The sequence below is a fragment of the Bos indicus x Bos taurus genome, chromosome 13 (genome assembly GCF_003369695.1).
Source record: "Bos indicus x Bos taurus breed Angus x Brahman F1 hybrid chromosome 13, Bos_hybrid_MaternalHap_v2.0, whole genome shotgun sequence".
Taxonomy (NCBI): Eukaryota; Metazoa; Chordata; class Mammalia; order Artiodactyla; family Bovidae; genus Bos; species Bos indicus x Bos taurus.
Genome location: NC_040088.1, coordinates 23,279,013 through 23,301,409, shown reverse-complemented (window position 1 = coordinate 23,301,409; position 22,397 = coordinate 23,279,013). Strand labels below are relative to the sequence as shown.

The window sequence follows — 22,397 nt, the reverse complement described above, 5'->3', positions numbered from 1 at the left end:
CCTCTCTTCTGCTCACTCTTTCCTTTCATTCACTTCCTATCACTGTCTCAGATGACCTCTCTCTCTCCTTTAGGATGCAGACTCCATGAGGAGAAGGGCTGTCTTGTCCTCTGATGGATCCCCAATGTCTACAACACTTCTTGGCTCATAGTAGGTCCTTGATACATATTTGTGGAAGGAACAGGATTTCTAGTGAGTGGATGATTGCCTTTAGCTTACAGTGAGCAAACTGAGGTCCAGTAACAGGCCCAAGGAATGAAGTATGGAACTGGGATCTAAAGGCAGGTTTCTTGGCTTCCCTAGTGGCCCAGATGGTAAAGAATCTACCTGCACTGCGGGAGCCCTGGGTTTGATCCCTGGGTCAGGAAGATTCCCTGGGGAAGGAAATGGGTACCCACTCCAGTATTCTTGCCTGGAGAATTCCATGGACTGAAGAGCCTTGGCGGACTACAATCCATGGGGCCGCAAAGAGTCTGACATGACTTGAGCGACTGACACTTTCACTTTTCCTTTCCCATAAAATAAGAAGTGATAACAGCACCTGCCTTCTTGCTTCTTAAAATGAGGTCTGGAAGCCAGCACCATCAGCATCCCTGGGGAGTTTTGTCAAAAAGCAGACTCTCAGGCCTCACCTCAGACCTTTAGCATCAACATCTACACTTGAACCCAAGACCCCTGGGCACTTTGTATGCTCAATAGTTTAGGAAGCCCTGGTTGACCTCACAGAGTGGTTATTTTAAAATCACATGAGTTCATACACATATGACACCAGGTGAACCACCGTAAAGTGTTAAACCAACAGTACACATCGAGGAGTGGAAGTGCCTCTGTTTTCAATAAGCAGCCCCAGGTGATTCTTTTTTTTTTTTAATTTTCAATAAGCATAATAAATATCTTCAAAGAGATAGGCTATTTGGTAGTAACTGATGAAATAACCACTTCCCGGGTAGCTCATTAATAAAGAATCCACCTGCAATGCAGGAGACATAAGAGGTGCGGGTTCAATCCCTGGGTCAGGAAGATCCCCCGAAGAAAGAAATGGCAACCCACTCCAGCATTCCTGCCTGGAGAACTCCATGGACAGAGGAACCTGGTGGGCTACAGTCCATGGGGGGCAGGGGGGTCACAAAGAGTCGGACACAACTGAGCGACTGAGCACACATGCAGTAAAATAAGCAGTTATCTTTAAAAGACTAATTGGAGATACAGGGTCTAAGAGGAAAATGCATACAGCCCCAGGGGATTCTGATGTGGATTTGATTCTAAGGCTCCCCACTGGCTGGGAAACAGCAGATGTGTGTGTGAGCCCTGGCTCCACTACCAGCCTCCATCTCCCCACCTCCCCAGCCGGTGGAAACTAATGTCTAAGAAGGATTCAAGCAGGAGCTGGGGCAGGGTACTTACCCACTCTTCCAAGTCCAGGTGGTAGCAAGAGAATTACTCAGAGAGGCTGGAGGGGACCTGAAGGACAGGGAAACGGTCATTTGGCCCCCTGATTGAACACATAGGTACTGATCTGCTCCATGTCATGGAGATAAGGGGAGATGAGCACGGGATGAAGGGAGATTGAATGAGATGCAGAAGGGCAGGATCAGTCTTGGGACAACCTATACTGCCACTGTCTGGCTAATTTCCTGTCTCTATCAAGGTCAAATGAACATTGAAGGAGACTAGCCTTAGCACAGCACAGGAAACCTAGCAAGGCCTTAGCAAGGGGACCTGTTACTCTATGTGGAGGATTAAGGGAGGCATTGGGATACACTGGCGGTGGGAAGGCAGTGTGGCCTTGAGGTGAGGCCTTCAGGTTCTGCAGTCACACTGCCTGTGTCGGACTATCCAGTCAGATACCTCTTCGTAAGTCACTTACCTCTTAGTAAGTGACCTTGAGCAAGCAGCAGCATTGCCCTGGACCTCAGTTTCCTCTTTTCTGAAGTGGATACGATCATTGTACCTAATGAACCATGCAGCGTCTCTGCATGGAGGGGGTAGCGGCCATAAAAAGGACAAGGCAGTGATGTGCAGCACTCGCCAGGATACTTTAAGCGAGCAAAGCAAGGCGCTGAAGAGCCGTGCAGAGCACTGTGGTTTATCCTTGCCCTCTTGGAGCTCACCTTTCAGTGGTGGGAAAGAGATAACAAAAACTCACACCAACCCCTCACATATCAGATGGAGATAAGTGCCAAAGAAGAACAAAGCAGGGTGCGACAGGGATCTGCAATGGGTGTGACTTCAGGCAGGTGGTCAGGGACGTCTCATGGGGAAGAACATTCCAGTAGAGACCCCAAGGGGGTGAGCCCTGTGGATGAATGTAGGGAGGGCATTACAGGCAGAGGGAATGGCAAGCGAGTGCAAAGGCCCTGAGTTGGGAGTGGTCTTGGCATGTTTGAGGGACAGCAAGGATGAGGCCAGCATGGCTGGAGCAGGGCAAGTGGCGATTGGGAGGGAATGTAATTGGCGTTGGTGTAGACTTATTTCTGATAGATTGTCTATGGGGTAACCCAAGTAGAAGAGGCAGGGTGACTCCAAGATGTTTGACCACAAGTGAAGTGGCCATTGACACATATGGACAGGAGGGGCAGTTTGGGGTGGGCAGAGGGAGGAAAGTATTAAAAGTTTCCATTTTGGATGTGTGCCTATTATACTATATTCTGAGGGTTCTACCCGTTAAACCCTTGGTGTCGTGTATTGACACTGTAGCAAGGATTTGCTCTCTGCTTCTTGCCCAAGCTCCCTCCCTGCCACCAACTTATATACAGTGAGTCCCCTACATACAAACAAGTTCTGTTCTCAGAGTGCAGTCTTAAGTCCAATTTGTTTGTAATTCCAACAAAGTTAGCCGAGGTACCCAACTAACAGTTCGCTATATAGTACTGGACTATAACAGTTTTATTATCCTTTTCACACATAATACATAAAAACAAACACACACACACACAAAAAAAACCATTTTTAATCTTCCAGTACAGTTCCTTGAAAAGCACAGTAGTACAGTACTACATCTGGCACACAGGGGCTGGCATCAGGTGAAGAGGCAATAAAATTACTGACTAGAAGAGGGAGGGGAGCTGGGATGGTGGAGCTGAAGGGTCATCAGCCATAGGAGGTAGGGGCAAGCTGCAGTTTCACTCACGCCTGACGCTGATGGCACAGGTTCTGGTTCATTGCTGGATTCAATCCTCTTGCCCCTCTTGAAAAACTGATCCAGTGACATCTGGATAGTAGCTTTTTCTCTCATCATAGATGACACGGTAGCACTGAATTGCATTCTGAATGGCTGCTGCAAACTTCACGGACCTTTCTGCATTCAGGTCCTGTTTCTCAAAAACGAACAGTCTTCTCAAATAAAGAACATCCCCTTGCCATCTCCTGCATTGTGGGCCTCTTCAGCTCTTCAGTTACTTATTCTTCCCCCTGTCTCTCTTCATCCTTTCTGTGGACACACTGGCATCTTTGAAAGTTCACAGCCTGAAGATTCGTATGTAGGGGATTTCCTGTACTGTCATAAACTCACCGTTCTTAGGAAACCTTTCTTCTGACACAAACCAGTCCTGTCCCACATCTGCCTCTCCAGAAAACCATCCCTGATGAACTACAGTCTGAACCCAGCTCCTGGCTGCCTGGGTCCTTCATTTAGCTCTGAGCTCTGCTGGGCAGACATCATCAGCTTTTTTGGCAATATATGAACCAAGTTCCTCCAACTAGACTGCAGCTTCCCTGAAAACAGCTTTTGAGAACTTTTATTAAGCCATCATTTATTCATTCATTTAAGAAATATCAGGCACCTGCAGCCTGGTGGGCTACAGTCCATGAGGTCGCTAAGAGTCGGACACAACTGAACGACTTCACTTTCACGTTTCACTTTCACACATTGGAGAAGGAAATGGCAACCCACTCCAGTATTCTTGCCTGGAGAATCCCAGGGACAAAGGAGCCTGTTGGGCTGCTGTCTATGGGGTCGCACAGAATCGGACATGACTGATGCAACTTAGCAGCAGCAGCAGCAGCAGCAGTGTGCAAGACTGTGGAAATTTGAAGGAGAATGAGCCAAGCTGAACTCCCAGCTCTCAAGGGAGCCCCTTGGGGTGCTTTCCATGCACCTCCCATCAATCAAGTGCTAAAACAGTGCTCATTTGTCTGCCATGAGCTGTGCTAAGTACTCGGCATGGATGAGCTCACAAGTGCTGGGAGATGGTTGCTACTATTGTCCGCATTTTGCAAAAGAGGCGACTCGGGTTCAGAATAGTGAAGCCACTTGCCTAAGATCACACAGCCAGAAAATGGGCGTTTGTCATGCTGGAAGCTGAGACAGTGTCCCCACACCCGCCCGCCCTGGTCTCTCCAATCAGGAGTCATCGCTAGGGCCCATGCCTTGCTGGGATGGTGAAATCTGCTCCCAAGGCAGGAATGTGCCCGGGGGTCCTCTGAGCCAGCCTCCAGTGGCAAAGACTGCCTCCCATATGTGATGATCTGAGCAGGCAGATGGGAGCCCAGATGTTGTTTATTTCCTCTGGTCATCGGTAACATGCATCTTCCGCTGCCAGGCGGGGATAGGAGAATGCGCCGTCCAGCACTCTGTGTGGGGGTCTCCCCCCCACATACATGGTTCTGGATCCTTCTCAAGGGCCTGGCCCTCCTCAGGTTGCCCTGCCTTGGGATAGGTGATGGTGGTCTCTTTTTCTTCTTCTCCATCCTCCTCTCTCCCAGCGAGTCCTTCAGGACAGCTGTGTTAAATCCTGTAGTCCACCACAACACACACTGTTCTCATGCAACACACACTTCCCTGGGCACACCCCAAATGTGAAGAAACTCTACCTTAAAAATGTTAACATCAAGTTAAAAGTTCTGCGCTGATTGCCAAAGCAAGTCTGAGATCACAAACACCAGTGGAGGCATGGCCGGTGGTGATAGCAACGTTACTGAGACCCTCGTTAACTGTTATGCCTGCTCAGGTCCTCAGGGTTCTCTCAGGTTGGTCAGTGTGAACCCTATTTTACAGGTGGGAAAATTGAAGCACAGGGCAGCTAAGGCACTAGTTCAAGGGGACGTGAACAAGAATAAGGGGCAGAGCTGCTTGAACGCAAGCAGTGTGGCTCTTAACCCTGCTCCACTTTAAAGTTGGAACCTGTTAGCAGTGTAGATTCTCAAGCCCTACCCAGACTTACTGAATCAGCAACTGAGGGGAAGGCTCAGCAATCAGTGATTTAACCAGGCCTCCAGGTGAATCTGATGCATGCCCAAGTTTGGGAACCCCTACTCTGCATTGCCTTCTAATGTGAATGAATGAAGCAGCTGTAAGATACATGGATGATAATAATGGCGGTTGACCTTTGCCCTCAGTGTCAGGGATAATAACGGAGTGGTGGGGACCTTGGCAAACCGGAGAACATAGGCCCTGTCTGTGGAATTCCAGCCAAGCATTGCCCTGCGGGAATGCAGGCCTGGTGTGTGGGCAAGTATTTATAACTTTTCCAGCTTCTTATGTGAAATCTGATTTTTTAACTGTTAGTGAATTAGTTTTTCGGTGTTTTTTTAAGTGTATAGCTGAAGTTCTTGGCTTGGGTATTGAGGATTTGTCAATTTCAGGCTCACAGTGGGCTGCCAAGAGATGGGCCTGCCTGAGAGACCAGGTAATTTTCAGGATCCTAGATGTCACCCTGTGCCTCTGACCCCCTCAGGGAAAGGTGGGCAGGAGGCATGATAATGCAGAGATGACTCTGAATCCACTCAGATCCCTAAATGAAAAAAATATAGTGATCACTTGCAAATGACTCTGAATCCACTCAGATCCCTAAATGAAAAAAATATAGTGATCACTTGCAAACACCGAACCATTGACTCCCATCAAAACAAGGGGTTTGTGGTCATTCTCAGGATGTGGGTGACCCTGAGATTGGGAACCCTCGTTTCAAAGAACACAGGTCATTCCGTAATCCCAACAGAAAGAATAAACTGCCCTCCACCCGAGACCAAAGCTGCCTCCTCTGTCTCTGTCCTGAGCCCTTCACCATCCCAAGGGTGAACCGCTCTATGCTAAGACTTTTCCATGCATTATACTGTCTGCTTTCATCACATCTGCAAGTTAAGTCCCACCCCCTTTCACAGCTAGAATGACTGAGGCCCAGAGAGTTGAAGTACTTTTCCCGTGATCACTGCCACATTTCGTAACCATTGAGTCCCTAGCACTGGACTTCACAGAGAGTAGAGGCTCACTAGCTATCTGTTGAATGAATGGTTGGATGGATGGATGGATTACTGAACCTTGGTCTAATGCACGTGCTCAGAGTTGTTATAAGCCTGCATCCCTTAGTAAACTACCAACCCCGATGTGATAAAAAGCACACTGTCATTCTCCGTAAGATGGACATCCAAGTCTCAACTTATCCCCTGGCTGCTTGAGGAAAGACAAAGTGACTCCAATGTCATTCCAAGCCCCTCTGGATGCTGGAGCAACACAAGATCATCCTTTCGGGGCCATTGGTACTTTGACTGCGGGAGGATGGTCTTGATGAAGGGAAATACTTACTAAGAGAAATCACATGGGGTGTCATCCCCTGTGATGCCCCAAGAAAACTCAGGGAGGTTGCAATCAGAGCTCAAATACTGATACTTCAATGAGAAATGTGCCTCAGAGGGGAGAGAGGGCAGTGATGAAGGCCAGCATCCAGTTGAGGTACAGAAGGAGCCAGGGGTTTTCAAAGCATGTGCCCTAGAACCCCAGGGCCCCTTAGTATGCCATGTGGTCAGGCTGAGCGGGCAGAGCTTCAGGCCCTCAGCCTTGCTAAAGCCGAGCTGCTCTACCATGACCCGTTGGGCTCCACTTACCTGGTGACCTATAGCATTCTGATTGTAATTTGAAGTGAGGAGAGCTACCTCACGTTAACTAGTGACTTTCTTTGGGACTATGGAGTGAGCCAAGACTTCAGGGACTAGAAATTGGACTTAAAAGATGCTCAGAAACTCTGACCATCTGGACCCCATGAAGTTTCCCCCCACCCCCACCTCTCTGCATCTAATTTATTTCTGTGTGTGTGTGTGTGTGTGTGTGTGTGTGTGCTTCTGTGTAGTCAGGAGTCTTTGTCTGCAAGAGACAGAAAACCATACTCAAAATGGTTTTAGAAGAGAAGAAACTTTATGGACCCTCCCAGGAGTAGATCAGATGCACAGGCAATCTCTTGCATGGCCTCCATTCTTGGGACCCTCTCCCCTCATGCGTTGTCCACCAACTCTGGTCTACATCTTCTGAAATCAAATAGAGTGTAAACACACACACACACACACACACAATCCTAAGACTAGCTTCCGTCGAAACACGTGCCTGTGTCTGGACCAATCACTGCAGTCAAGGGGACCGGATGCTGATTGCTCAAGCCCATGTTAGCTGCATTTGGACAGAGGTGGTACCACATGAACCTCAAAGTCAGAGATGGGCCTTTGCTAGACAAGCGTGTTAGTGCCCACCAAAGCTCCTCACACTTGTACACTGGAACAGGCCACCCTGCCCTCCTGCAAATGTCCTTAGGTCAAGAGGCCATCCTAAACCATGGTCTGTCCACCCACAGTCAAAATTCTCTAGAGAGATGGTCTAATGGTCCCAGCCTGGATGACTTGTCAGGCCTTGGTATACAGCCTGTCCACCACTGGCTAGGGAACAGGGTCAAGCTGTACAAGCATAGCTGCCAGGTCTGGTTCTCAGGGAAAGAAGAGTGTGAGCAAGAAAAGACACACACAAAATGCCAATTATGTCTATTTTGGTCTTGTTTAAATGTACATTCCTGGGCCTAGAGGCTTTACAAGCCTCCCTGGAGATTCTTATGCATAGTCAAGTTGAGGAGCCATCAAGTCTGGATCTTTCTAAAGCAACATTGTACAAACTGTAGTTGTCATCACTTATTATTCATAAAATTAGCACTCAAGTCTCTACATCTGTAACCATGGGAAAATGGGAGGAACAGCATTGCCCTTTCTAATGAGTTATAGTCAACTACCGCACAATTGCACTCATCTCACACGCTAGTAAAGTCATGCTCAAAATTCTCCAAGCCAGGCTTCAGCAGTACATGAACCATGAGCTTCCAGATGTTCAAGCTGGTTTTAGAAAAGGCAGAGGAACCAGAGATCAAATTGCCAACATCCACTGGATCATGGAAAAAGCAAGAGAGTTCCAGAATAACATCTATTTCTGCTTTATTGACTATGCCAAAGCCTTTGACTGTGGGATCACATGAAACTGTGGAAAATTCTGAAAGAGATGGGAATACCAGACCACCTGATCTGCCTCTTGAGAAACCTATATACAGGTCAGGAAGCAACAGTTAGAACTGGACATGGAACAACAGACTGGTTCCAAATCGGGAAATGAGTACGTCAAGGCTGTATATTGTCACCCTGCTTATTTAACTTATATGCAGAGTACATCATGAGAAATGCTGGACTGGAAGAAGCACAAGCTGGAATCAAGACTGCCAGGAGAAATATCAATAACCTCAGATATGCAGATGACACCACCCTTATGGCAGAAAGTGAAGAGGAACTAAAAAACCTCTTGATGAAAGTGAAAGAGGAGAGTGAAAAAGTTGGCTTAAAGCTCAACATTCAGAAGACGAAGATCATGGCATCTGGTCCCATCACTTCATGGGAAATAAGATGGGGAAACAGTGTCAGACTATTTTTTGGGGCTCCAAAATCACTGCAGATGGTGACTGCAGCCATGAAATTAAAAGACACTTACTCCCTGGAAGGAAAGTTATGACCAACCTAGATAGCATATTGAAAAGCAGAGACATTACTTTGCCAACAAAGGTCTGTCTAGTCAAGGCTATGATTTTTCCAGTGGTCATGTATGGATGTGAGAGTTGGACTGTGAAGAAAGCTGAGTGCCAAAGAATTGATGCTTTTGAACTGTGGTATCGGAGAAGACTCTTGAGAGTCCCTTGGACTGCAAGGAGATCCAACCAGTCCATTCTAAAGGAGATCAGTCCTGGGCGTTGTTTGGAAGGACTGATGCTGAAGCTGAAACTCCAGTACTTTGGCCACCTCATGTGAAGAGTTGACTCATTGGAAAATACTCTGATGCTGGGAGGGATTGGGGGCAGGAGAAGGGGACGACAGAGGATGAGATGGCTGGATGGCATCACCGACTCAATGGACGTGAGTTTGGGTGAACTCCGGGAGTTGGTGATGGACAGGGAGGCCTGGCGTGCTGAGATTCATGGGGTCGCAAAGAGTCGGACACGACTGAGCAACTGAACTGAAGTCCCTCCCAGCATCAGAGTCTTTTCCAATGAGTCAACTCTTCGCATGAGGTGGCCAAAGTACTGGAGTTTCAGCTTCAACATTAGTCCTTCCAAAGAATATTCAGGACTCATCTCCTATGAGTTATAGAGATGTGATGAAAGCCGGAGTGAGGCCATCAGATTCAAAAAGTCAGGGGTGTCATTACAACAGCAAGGCACTAGAGGGCACCCTACCAACTGCTGGGATCAGGGATGCAGCAAGAGGCAGAGGCAACAGCTCTTCAAAGAGCTGGTGATGAATAATGATAGTTGAGATCCATCACCTGTCCACATACATGCATGAATGCACACACACTGACAACCCTCCCAGGTCAGGGGTGAGTCCTTGTTGGGTTGTTTTTTCTGCAGCATGTTGAAATCTCACTCTACAAATACTGCAGTAGCTCTAATTGGAATTTCTTTGCTATTTGGCTGCCTGACCTTGGGGAAGGCTCCAACTTCTCTGGCCTCTGGGTCCCCAGTGAAGCTGCAGGGGTTGGGATGCGTGATCCCTAAACTCTTCTGAGAGACAACAGTTAGTAAGGGTTTTGCTTTGCACCATCTGCGTTGCTGTTACAGTCACTTTTGTGGGCTGCAACCCTCCCAACCAGGCTGTAAGGTCCCAGAACAGCAGGGCCACGTGTTGCTCACGCCTGCAGCCCCAGGCTCTGCCAGACACAGAGGAGGCCCTGAGCAAGTGCGCCGAGTGGCAGTGTGGTGCTGACTGACGTGTGTCCCTGCACCACTGATTCTGGGGGATGCTGGGTGTGTCATTTCACCTCTTTGAGCCTCTGTTTCTTCACTTGCAAAATGGGCAGTACCACCCACGCCCATGTCAGGCGGTCTCCGACCACAAACTCAGTTTTCAGGAAATACCCTTCTGTTTCTCTGTCATTGAACATAATTTCTAATCTGAGTCCTATTCTGCCAGGTGGCAGAGATCACCTCAAGCCAATAGAGGGTCTCTTTGCCCTTTGTTGGTGGGGTCACATCTCAGGGCCAGTGGGCTTACATAGTGCCAAGGTAACTAGTTTATTAAACAAGCTGAACTTGGTGAGGTATAAACACGCAACAGTTTCATGTTTCCCTAATCTCCACCTCTATGAAGCTGCCTGGCCCTTTCCTGTCCCTTAATGACACCCAGTTACTTTCTGACTCTCCCCAGCTCCCACCTACCCCCAGTGGTCTACCATACTGCCTCTTGCTCAGGCGCCTGCCAGAAACCAGCCTTCTTGGGTGAGGCTTCTTGAGCCTGACTACTCCTGGGAGACTTGCCACTGAGAACCCCTCATGCTGGCCATAAAGGATGTGCAATTTCTTCTGCTGCCTCCCTTCCCTCTCCTGGTCTCTTTTCTGTGCTCAAAGCTGGGTTGGAAGGAGCAGAGCCACAAAAGCCAACATCCAACCGGGGTGTGAGGTGCTGGTCACCCCCTTTTGCAGGCAACAGTCTCTGTGAGGGGTACCCTTGCATCTCCTCTCACTTGGTTTGGGGGTTTGGGAAGTGAGGGGAAGCCACAGCAACCCCCTCTTCCCCAAGTTGACAGCTCCTAACTCTCCTGAGTCCTCCTGTCTTGGTGTCAGCATGATCAGAGGTGGTCGGATGGCAAAGACTCCCTGTAAGCCCTGGAGGACCTTTCTTTCTAGGGTATTTCTCACCTTTTTCTCCCCAGCTTTGGTTGCCAATTCTGGAACAAAAAGTTCCTTCCCTTTACTTGCTGTACTTGAGGATGTTGGGAGCCCTTGATAATGGCGTCAGTGAGGAATGGGGTATTGTTCACAAAGGCAGCAAGGAGACGAGGGTCTTCTCCCACCCCCTCATGCATGTGCACCACAAACACACTCAAAAATACACACTGTATTAGTGAAGATTAAATATGTCAGTGAGTGACCAAACTTTTAATCTTATTTCCCCAACATCTTTAACACATGATCCAAAACAGATGCTCGTGCTCCAGCCCTCGTGTTCACATTCCACCCAACAGGAAGGATCAGGGGATGACAAAGGGCATGCCCCCTGCCCTTTAAGCTTTCTAGAAGTTGCACACACACTGCTTTACCTTATAACCTACTAGCCAGGTTTTGGTCACATGACCAAAGTCACATGATCTAGTTGCATCGGAAGTGCAGTCATCTGAATGGCCACGTGCTCAATTACTGTTCTATCCCAATGAGACAGTCTGAGCTGCTGACACATGTGGTCTCACTATCTCTCTCTCCCTTTCCCCACCCTCCACCCTGGTCTGGCTGGCAGTGGGCACTGGTCCAGGGGGCAACTGCACAGGCTGTGTTATCTGCTCAGAGGAGAACGGCTGCTCAACCTGCCAGCAGAGGCTCTTCCTGTTTATCAGTCGGGAAGGTATCCGCCAGTACGGCAAGTGTGTGCACGACTGTCCCCCCGGCTACTTCGGCGTCCGCGGCCAGGAAGTCAACAGGTGCAAAAGTATGTGGCCCCTCCCTTGTCTTATGCTAGCACTGCGCTCCTGCGCACTCCTGGTCCACATCCCACCTCTCAACACAACAACCCCTGGGGAAGCAATGTATGCCTGAGCCCAGACTCAGATATATGCTAGCTTTCAGGCTGGCTCTGAAGCCCTAAGCAAGTCAGTGCCCTCTCTGAGCTCAACACTAACAACAGGGAACTTCCACCTCTACACTAGTTTGCTCTGTGGCCTTTGGCATGCTACTCACTCTCCCTGGGCCTAGCTCAATGGGAAAAGGAGTCCTAACTCCTAACTTTGGTTTTCACTGTGAGCTGGGCAAATCATGACCATCTTTGAGCTTTGGTGGAAATGGAGTAGGGAGTCCTCACTCCCAGCCCAGATTCACTGTGTGACTTTAGGCAAGGTATTAGCTCTCTCTGAGCCTCAGGTCATATGATAAAGAGAATCAATATAATCATGTTTCCTACCTTGGACATGACACCTGCCCCCACTGAGCCTCAGTTCAAATGAGAAAAGGAGTTCTGAAATGCAGCCCCATTTGTGGACAACATCAAATGAGATGTTAGTCACTCAATTGTGTCTGACTCTTTGTGACCCCATGGATTGTAGCCCGCCAGGTTCCTCTGTCCATAAAATTTTCCAGGCAAGAAAACTGGAGTGGGTTGCCATTCCCTTCTCCAGAGACACACTGAATCCGGACCCCAGTATTACAGAGCTTGGGTCACTCAGAGGCCCTCCCCAGTCCTGGGCAGCCCCAGAGGGTCCCCTCCCCAGGCAGCTCCCCTCACCAGGGCTGGCTCTGGCTGTATTACAGAATGCAGACTCAGAGGCCCTCCCCAGTCCTGGGCAGCCCCAGAGGGTCCCCTCCCCAGGCAGCTCCCCTCACCAGGGCTGGTCCTGGCTGTATTACAGAATGCGGAGCCACGTGTGAAAGCTGCTTCAGCCAGGACTTCTGCATCCAGTGCAAGAGGCGGTTTTACCTGTACAAGGGAAAGTGTCTGCCCACCTGCCCGCCAGGCACTGCGGCCCAGCAGAGCACACGGGAGTGCCAGGGTGAGTGGGGGCATCCTCTCCCTGCCCTGTCCCCTCCCTCCCTGGAGCAGGGGCTGGTGAGGGGTGTTAGGAGACCTGGAAGAACCCGTAGCAGAATGTCACGTGATGATGGGAAACCCAATGCCGTGTCAGGGACACATAGGAACCCTTCAATACACTAGACCCATCATAGGCACTATTGTGATGATTACCATTACTACCAACATCTACATCATTATTATTGCCAAGGGCAGCTGCAGAGCACAGAAGAAGAATATTGATTTTGGAATAAGACCTGGGTTCAAATGCTATCTCTAAAAATCATCCGTTAGTGAACCTGAGCAAGTCAGTAAAGCTCTGTATCCTTCAGCTTCTCCAAATGTTAAGAAAATTACAATAGAACATAAAATCTACTTCATGGGAGAGGGTTGTTGTAAGGGGTAAATTAATACACTTTAAAGTACTTAATGCAGTAGCTGGTACAGTAAGTGCTCAATATATGTCATTATTATTACCTGTCATATTAGTTGTCATGACTGCTGTTTTCCCCCTACTCCTTTCAGATTCCTGTGTGAGCACCGCTTCTGTGATCTGTCCTTTTATGAGGCTGTTCTCCAGCGTTCTCACCTGAATCACATATCTCTGCCCACACAGTCTCTCTGGGCTCATGTTCATGGTCATTCCAAACACTGATGGCTCCTAACTCGCTCTCCTCAGCTTCATTTTCTCATGGGCAGCAGACTCACATCCTCACCTGCCCTGTGGGTGCCTTCTTCCCTCCCTGCCCATCCCCAGCCTGGTGCTTCCTCTGGGCTTCCTCCATCAGTGATCTGCTCCACCAGCCACAGGCTGGCCATCCTGGAAGCATGGGCATCACTGTGGACTCTTGCCTATCATCCTACATCCAATCCAATCTCGTTCATCCATTCAGGAAATATTTGCTAGAGCATCTTCTATGCTCCAGGCACTTTCTAAGTTGCTGAGGACATATTAGTGAACAAAACAGACAAAGTTTCTGCCCTTGTAGACATGACATTTTACAGGGGAGACGGAAGATGCACAAGAATAAATACAGATGTTAGGTGGTTTAAAGAAAAAAAAAAAACTTTGGGGGAAATGAAGCAGAATAAAGCTCCCAAACTTGCCCCAGCCTTCCTTTCCCTTTTCCCCACCCTACACCCAAACATCCCTTTCTCTCCTCATTCTCTGCCCATTGCTAGGATCTTGGCCACAGCCTCTTGCCCATATGCCTGCCTCCAGTCTCACTGTCTGCAGCCCACACTGTCTCTCTTTCCAGAAGCCAGAGCGATGATCTGAGAATGACAATCCGATCAGGTTCTCTTCTGCACAAGGCCCCTCAGTGGCTCCCATTGTTCTCCAGGCTGTGGGCAATGTGGTCCCCATCTGCCACCTCTCCAACCTATCAGGTTTTTCCTCCCCCACTTGAGTCTGTGCTCCAGCTTCCCCATGGAGGGCAGAGTCATCTGGGGATTTCGCTTGGGTATTTCTTTCAACTATGGGCTTTTCTGGTGGCTCATATGGTAAAGAATCTGCCTGCAATGCAGGAGACCTGGGTTCAATCCCTGGGTCAAGAAGATGCCCTGGAGCAGGGAATGGCAACCCACTCCAGTATCCTTGCCTGGAGAATCCCATGGACAGAGGAGCCTGGCAGGCTACAGTCATGGGGTCAACAAAGAGGCACGACTGAGCGACTTAACACTTTCACTTTCATTTCTTTCAATTGGAGCACTTGTCCTTCCTGCCCCTCCCTGAATCTGGCTGACCTCCCCATGCCCACTTCAAGACTCAGATCAGGAGTCTTCTCCTCTAGGAAGCCCGCCAGGTGGCTCAGGATGGGGCCCCCTGGTCTCCTACTGCTGCCAGGGCTTCCCCAGGTCTGTACAAGCACTCTGCCCTTCCAGCCCCACTGCTGTAGACAGTGAGCTCTGGGAGGCAGACCCGGGGCTGTGCCTTCCCTGCCTCATCTGGGCACTCCGCACAGCAGGGGGCACATGGCAGGTACTCAGTCTGTGCTTCCCAGATGAATGCGTCTGTGAAGGACTGTAGTTCCAGGGTCTGGAGACCTGGTCACTGGGCCCTGCTGGATCGTAAACACTTGCTGTTCTGCTGTGCGAGCGCCTCTTTTCCCTAGTTGTTCAGTCGCTCAGTTGTGTCCGACTCTTTTCTGACCCCATGGACTGCAGCACTCCAGGCTTCCCTGTCCTTCACCATCTCCTGGAGTTTGCTCAAACTGTCCATTGAGTCAGTGATGCCATCCAACCGTCTCATCTTCTGTCGCCCCCTTCTTCTCCTGCCCTCCATCTTTCCCAGCATCCAGGTCTTTGCCAATGAGTTGGCTCTTTGCATAAGATGGCCAAAGGACTGGAGCTTCAGCTTACCCCTTACCTGTTCTGGGCCTCCGTGTCCTAATCTGCAAAGTGGAGGTATTAAGAGCTGCCCTATTCTCTGCCTACCTTTCCAGGACTCTTAAAAGAATCAAATGTGAAAGAATACTATATATTATATATTAAAAAAAATTACTCCCTACCTTTTCTCTCCATGACCTCATTTTGCTGTTGTCCATGACAACAGCACAGCATAACTCCCACCTCCTAAAGCTTATCAGAAGCACACGATCAGGTTCAGAAACCAGGTCTTGGCCCTGAGGGCCTCCCAGCCAACCTTGCAGCCTGTCTCCTGTCCCTCCCATCCTGAACCTCCCCTCTGTCCCTCACTATAGCATCCTCGTGCCCCACACAGGATGGCCAGGCCTCCAGGGCTGTGCACACCTATCTGGGATGTACTTCTTTCCGCTGCCACCTGATAAGTCTGCTCTTCTTCTGGCTCCTATGTCACCTCCTCAGGGAAGCCTTCCCCTTTAAAGCCACACAGTCGGTCACTCAGGCTTCCTGTCCGCAGTGGCCTGTGTTTGCATTAGTAGCGCTCTTATCCCAGGATCTCATAAGTAGCTGTTTAAACGTTCCCCTTTGGCTCCTTAATGGTAGCCTGGGACTCTAACACATGGAGATGGTGTCTTCAGGGAGCTGAACCCCTCAGACCCTGCACTTGATCTGAGGGACACTCACTGCCAACTGACCCCATCCATCTGTCTGTCTCCCTCTCCCACCCCCAGAGGAGTGTGAGCTGAACCCCTGGGGCAGCTGGAGCCCTTGTACACACAATGGGAAGACCTGCGGCTCGGCCTGGGGCCTGGAGACCCGTGTGAGGGAGGCCGGCCGGGCCGGGCGAGAAGAGGCGGCCACCTGCCAGGTGCTGTCTGAGTCAAGGAAATGCCCCATCCGGAGGCCCTGCCCAGGAGGTGAGCACCAGGGTTGGCACGGTGGGCAACAGGCAGGACATAGTGACTGAAGGACCCAGCCCCCACAAAGCGTCCCTGTAGGGCTGCCTGAGGGCTTCGCTAATGGCTCAGATGGTAAAGAATCTGCCTGCAATGCAGGAGACCTAGTTTCAATCCCTGGGTTGGAAAGACCACCTGAAGGAGAGCATGGCAGCCATTCCAGTATTCTTGCTTGGAGAATCCCCATGGACAGAGGAGCCTGGTGAGCTACAGTCCATGGGGTCACAAAGAGTCAGAGGCAACTGAGTGACTCAGCACAGCACAGCACAAGGCTGCCCGAAGGCCCCACTAGTCACAGCTTCCTGTGTGTTGAGCATTGCCCTCCCCAGTGTCCACCTGCAAGGGTTAGCCTCAGATCCCTTACGAAGATCAAGCTTGTCCTTTCCAGCAGGGGTTTGAGACCCCTTCAGACTGATACCTCCTATAATAAAGGACTTGGGACAACCGCTTGACACTGAAACAAAGTCATGGATAATGTGACCTATTTGCACTTGTCATTAAAAAAGAAAAATCAGTATAGTACCTAGCTGGGCTTCCCAGGTGGCACTAATGGTAAAGAACGTGCCTGCCAGTGCAGGAGATGTAAGAGATGAGAGTTTGATCCCTGGGTTGGGAAGATCCCATGGAGGAGGGCATGGCAACCCACTTCAGTATTCTTGCCTGAAGAATCCCACAGACAGAGGAGCCTGGTGGGCTATGATCCATAGGGTCACAAAGAGTCAGACACGGCTGAAGGGACTTAGCATGCACCCACGCCTGGTGCCTAACTATAAGGAGAAACAAGTTTCATTATGGCCGTGCTTGGGTCCAACACACCAGAGAGTACTGACTGAAGTAACATCACAGTGAAGGCGGTAGCCGTCCACAGTCAGGGCCTCAGGCACCACCGTGTTGCCATCAGAGACTCAGTTTCCCAAATGGCGACCAGTTCTCTGTAAAGTCCAACAGAGCTGTCTCACCTCCTGATTGACAGCACACTGGTGGCCCTAGACTAGTCAGCAAGGGGACAAGTGTCCCACAGCACTTGGCATTCATTCACACACGAGACAAGAGTTCGGCTCTGAGCAAGCTGATTCCTCGCTACGTGAAGCTAGGGCAGCCGTTAGGGAACTGGATGGGATGTGCCTTCTTCCGGGGGGACTGTCCCACGCATGGTGGGCAGCTGGGGACAGGGGATGAGTTTGAGATGGGACCACAGAAATGAAGAGACCCCAGACCTGGGGAAGCAACCAGCAGCTCCTGTAGAAGAGTGTGGGGCTAGTGATGCAAGAAGATGGCCTGGATGTGCAGACACTTTTTAATCAGAAATTTAGGGCTGTCCTTGGTCCCACCAGATTCCCTGATAGCTCAGTTGGTAAAGAATCAGCCTGCAGTGCTGGAGACCCCAGTTCGGTTCCTGGGTCGGGAAGATCCGCTGGAGAAGGGATAGTATTCTTGGGCTTCCCTGGTGGCTCAGCTGGTAAAGAAACCACCTGCAATGCAGGAGACCTGGGTTCAGTCCCTGGGTTAGAAAGATCCCCTGGAGAAGGGAAAAGCTACCCACTCCAGTATTCTAGCCTGGAGAATTCCATGGACTGCAGAGTCCATGGCGTAGCCAAGAGCCGGACACGACTGAGCAACTTTCACGTTTTTGCTCCCACCCATGTCTCCATCTTCTTGCTTGTGGATAATCGCTCACAACAGGAAGAGCATTCCAGGCAGAAGGCACAGCCAGAGCGAAGGTGTGGCGGTGGCATGAACCTGCCAGTGACCAGGATGGTGTGAGCAAGGGCGGGGGTTGGGGGACAGGCCACAGAGATGACATGGTCTTTTGCTCCGGGTGAGCCGGGAGTCACTCAAAAGTAATGCCCAGAACTCCAGCCCAGGCTGTGCCTCTGAGTAAGCGAGGGCCCTCCTGGGCCTCAGTGGCCTTACCTGAGAAATGGGACTTGATTGTGTGTTTGTGTTAGACACTCACGCCAGCTCCGTGGGGGGTGGAGGGCACAGCGGGGTCAGGACTCCCTGGCAGGTCTGGGGTTTGCATCCACTCCCCACGGTGGGAGAGCCAGTGGGTACAGACCCCGGTGACGGCGTCATATGGGGCATCCGGGCTGCCCTTGCCTCCCGGATATCCTGGAGATGAGATACACGGGGCACCTGGAGCCACCGCTGGCAACAGCGGGAGCATCAACCAAGTGCTGCTGTCACTGTTGTTTGAGGGCAGAGCTGGGCTGGGAGCTAAGTGGGGAGGTTGGTGCTGAGACTCCGGTGAAAGGTGTTGCGTCTCCAGCAAAGAGCCCAGTAAACCTCGCAGTGAGTGCACGTGGGCGGGTCCTGTCCCGCCCCCAACCCCAACGGCCCTCCAAGCCACCCTATCTCTTGACAAAGGGGGCCCCACATGGACCTCGAGCCCTAAATGAGGCAGATGCCCAGCATGGGTGGTGCCCCACAAGTCAGTGCCCTCATCAGCCCCTAAGGAATTGAGAGTGTCCGGTTTAGGGTACGTGATACTGCCGTCCCAACTCTCAAAAGGAGTGGTTGTCAGGTCAGCACCGCTGTGTCATTCAGAGCCTGCTGCGGGGAGTGCGGGTACCCCTCATCTGTCAGGATGGCCTCAGCAGCAACACTCTGTGCTCTTGTTGCAGAAAGAAACCCCAATCGGAAGAAGGGCCAGAGAGAGCGGCGCCCTCGCAAGGACCGGAAGCTGGACGGCAGGGGGGATGGGAGGCCCCGGCCAGCGCCCACCTAGGCGCCCAATCTGCAGCCAGGGCCTTGGCCAATTCAGGAGTTCTCTCTCACCCCTTCACTCTCTAGCTGTTCCCCCTCCTCTCCCTTCCCTGTTCTCTTTTTCTCACTCACATCTCCTCTCTCTTTTCTCCTGCATTTCCTACATTTCTGCCACCTCGGTTTTCCCCTCCTTCCTACCCTTCCTTTCTCCTTTTTCTTGCTTTCCTTTTATCTTTTCCTCTCCTCCTGTTTTTCTCCACTGTGTCCCCACCACCACCATGCACATATTAAGACAGAGACCAACTCCTGTGCACCCCACCCCCCCCAACTTCTCACTCTCTATTCCTCCTTAAAGAAAGCACACTTCTTTTTCTAGGTCTTTCCCTGATCCTCCTCAGCCCCATTGCAGAGAAGGTGTTTCTAAGAGCGGGGCCCAGGCCACAGCCAGGCAGGCTGGTTGAGTCCTGAGAGCCCTACTTCCACTCCAGAGGAGACTCTGGAACCCTGAGCTGTGGGTGCCTCCAGCTCTAGCCCATCCCTAGAGGCATCTCCACAGCCCCCAGCTTCCCTGGGAAGCCCCTGGAAGAGGCTCCGCAGGCTTCTGGATACCCCAGCTGGCCATGGAAGAGCCGTGACGGGGCCTCTGGCCGGACAGCCAGCCTTGTGCCGAGTCCACCCTTCTGGAAGCTGCCTGCTGCACGCATCAGTGCTCCCTCAGCACCCTCCCTCTCAAGGTGCCCTGGCCCCTGTTTCCCGAGCTGCTGGTCACCTATGTCCTGCGTCCCAGCTCATCCCAGAAGAGGCCATGCAGGCTGAAAGGAACTTCGAGATTCTCCAGGCCACTCCATTCCCTCCAGCTCCTCCTGCTTGTTGTACCTCTGGTGAGACTGAGGCTGAGAAGGGACTTGTCCAAGGTCACCCAGGGATCCCATGGGCTGTGCCTTCCACTTGCTCACCTGCTCAGCACACCCACAGCTGCAAGGAAGCCTTGGGAGCCTTGGGGAGGTGAGGAAGGAAGTTGTCGGGTCAGAAGTAAGGGAGGATTCCCCTCCTCACCCACCTCACCCCTGACACCCCAGCCTGTGGCACGCCCCCCAACCACCAGCCAAGGCCATACACCAGCAGGAAGAGCAAGACAAGGCACCTCCTCACTGCCTGTCACTCCACCATCAAGTGCCTCCCGTCTCCTTTGCTCTCCTAACTCCCCAGAAAGTGGTGCTTCCTGCATTGGCATTGCCAGCAGCCAAGAACAAGGAGCGCATGAGACCCCAGGGTCCCAGGGTGGCCTGGAAATGGGGGTGTCAGCAGGCCGGAGGAGAGGCTGAAGGTGATGAAGAAGGACAGCCCCACCCAGAGACAGCGCCCATTCTCAGGCTCCCCTCCACCTGACACAGGCAATCCCCTATCACTGCCTCCAGCAGACTCTGGGGGCCCTGTCCCCCAAGGCCTCACTCTTTGTCTCCCTGAGGTCAGCAAGAGCCCCTCACCTGGCCAGACCACTAGCTTCTTTTCTGCAAAAGTTAGTGCCTCTGAAATGCTCTGTTGTTGTTTCAAGACTCTACTTTTTTTTTTTTTTAATAAAGGGAAAAGAAACTCTCAGATGCTTCTTGGGCATCAAGTGGTGTTGCAAAATCATGATCCTGATGAATTTGGAGTAATTGAACCTAAACAATGTAGGGTAGTTTTCTCTGGAATGCCCAGGGACCAGAGGACCAGGGTGTGTAAGAGACTGGGTGGGGAATGGGCCCTCAGCCCCTCCAGGCCTCTCACGAGAAGGGGGCTCAGCCAGAGGCAGACGGGTGCTGTGCTCCCCTACTCCCGTACCTCTCAGCCCCGAGATCACAGGAGAGGCCCCAGGAACCCATCTGTGCCTGTATGACATGTCTGGAGGGTCAGGGACACCTAGGAGGACACCTTCCCAGAGCTGTCTAAACTCCCTGGGCTGCTGTTGGCGGGGGGGCAGTTAGCACTGGGAGGCACAGGTCCAAGTCTCAGCTTGTCACCGACAATCGGTGAGGTCAAGGCCAAATCATTTCCTCATTCTGGGCCTCAATGCTCCCTTTTGATGGATGAAGAGGAGGCATAACTGGGTTAAATCCATTGCCTAACCTGGGGGAGGGGTCTTCCCAGGTGGCCCAGTGGTAAAGAATCCACCTGCCAAGCCGGAGATGCAGCTTCCATCCCTGGGTGGAGAAGATTCCCTGGGGTAGGATATGGCAACCCACTCCAGTATTCTTGCCTGGAAAATCCTAGGGACAGAGGAGCCTGGTGGGCTACAGTCCATGGGGTCGCAAAGAGTCAAGTATGACTGAAGTGACTAAAGAGCAACAACAAAAACCTCGGTGGCCTAACAGCATTTTCTGGTGCTACCTAAAAATTCCGATTTCAGGGCCCTGTCCCAGACTTAACTAATGTGAACAAATGTAGGAGCAGACAGTAGCAAATGGACTACGCCAAAGCCTTTGACTGTGTGGATCACGACAAATGGTGGAAAACTCTTAAAGAGATGGGAATACCAGACCACCTTACCTGCCACCTGAGAAATCTGTGTGCAGGTCAAGAAGCAACAGTCAGAACTGGACATGGAACAACAGACTGGGTTCCAAATTGGGAAAGAAGTATGTCAAGGCTGTATACTGTCACCCTGCTTATTTAACTTATATGCAGAGTACATCATGAGAAATGCCAGGCTGGTTGAAGCACAAGCTGGAATCAAGATTGCCAGGAGAAATATCAATAACCTCAGATATGCAAATGACACCATCCTTGTGGCAGAAAGCAAAGAACTAAAGAGCCTCTTGATGAAAGTGAAAGAGGAGAGTGAAAAAGTTGGCTTAAAACTCAACATTCAGAAAACTAAGATCATGGCATCTGGTCCCATCACTTCATGGCAAATAGATGGGAAACAATGAAAACAGTGAGAGATTTTATTTTCTTGGGCTCCAAAATCACTACAGATGGTGACTGCAGCCATGAAATTAAAAGACACTTGCTCCTTGAAAGAAAAGCTATGACCAACCTAGACAGCATATTAAAAAGCAGAGACATTACTTTGCCAACAAAGATCCATCTAGTCAAAGCTATGGTTTTTCCAGTAGTTATGTAGGAATATGAGAGTTGGACTATAAAGAAAGCTGAGTGCCAAAGAATTGATGCTTTTGAACTGTGGTGTTGGAGAAGACTCTTGAGAGTCCCTTAGACTGCAAGGAGATTCAACCAGTCAATCCTAAAGGAAATCAGTCCTGACTATTCATTGGAAGGACTGATGCTGAAGCTGAAGCTCCAATACTTTAGCCACCTGATGCAAGGAGCTGACTCATTGGAAAAGACCCTGATGCTGGGAAAGATTGAAGGCAGGAGGAGAAGGGGATGACAGAAGATGAGATGGTTGGATGGCATCACCGACTCAATGCACATGAGTTTGAGTTAGCTCCGGGAGTTGGTGATGGACAGGGAAGCCTGACGTGCTGCAGTCCATGGGGTCACAAAGAGTGGGACACGACTGAGCGACTGAACTGAACTGAGGTGAGAGCAACATTCATTCCAAGACCAGACTGGGGGCGAGGGACGCTGACTCCCAGTCCCGGA

The 22,397-nt window shown here is 50.8% G+C and overlaps 1 protein-coding gene across 1 annotated transcript in view; it reads left to right on the top strand.

Moving 5' to 3' along the window:
* RSPO4 (R-spondin 4) overlaps nucleotides 1–20,405 on the top strand; it is a 36,398-nt gene extending 15,993 nt beyond the window's left edge. Inside the window, exons 2-5 of the mRNA XM_027558929.1 lie at nucleotides 11,524–11,712; nucleotides 12,626–12,766; nucleotides 15,879–16,064; nucleotides 18,728–20,405. Coding sequence (XP_027414730.1) covers nucleotides 11,524–11,712; nucleotides 12,626–12,766; nucleotides 15,879–16,064; nucleotides 18,728–18,831 — 620 coding nt within the window. The 3' untranslated portion in view covers nucleotides 18,832–20,405. The remainder of the gene's footprint in view (nucleotides 1–11,523; nucleotides 11,713–12,625; nucleotides 12,767–15,878; nucleotides 16,065–18,727) is intronic.
* Nucleotides 20,406–22,397: the final 1,992 nt, after the last annotated feature.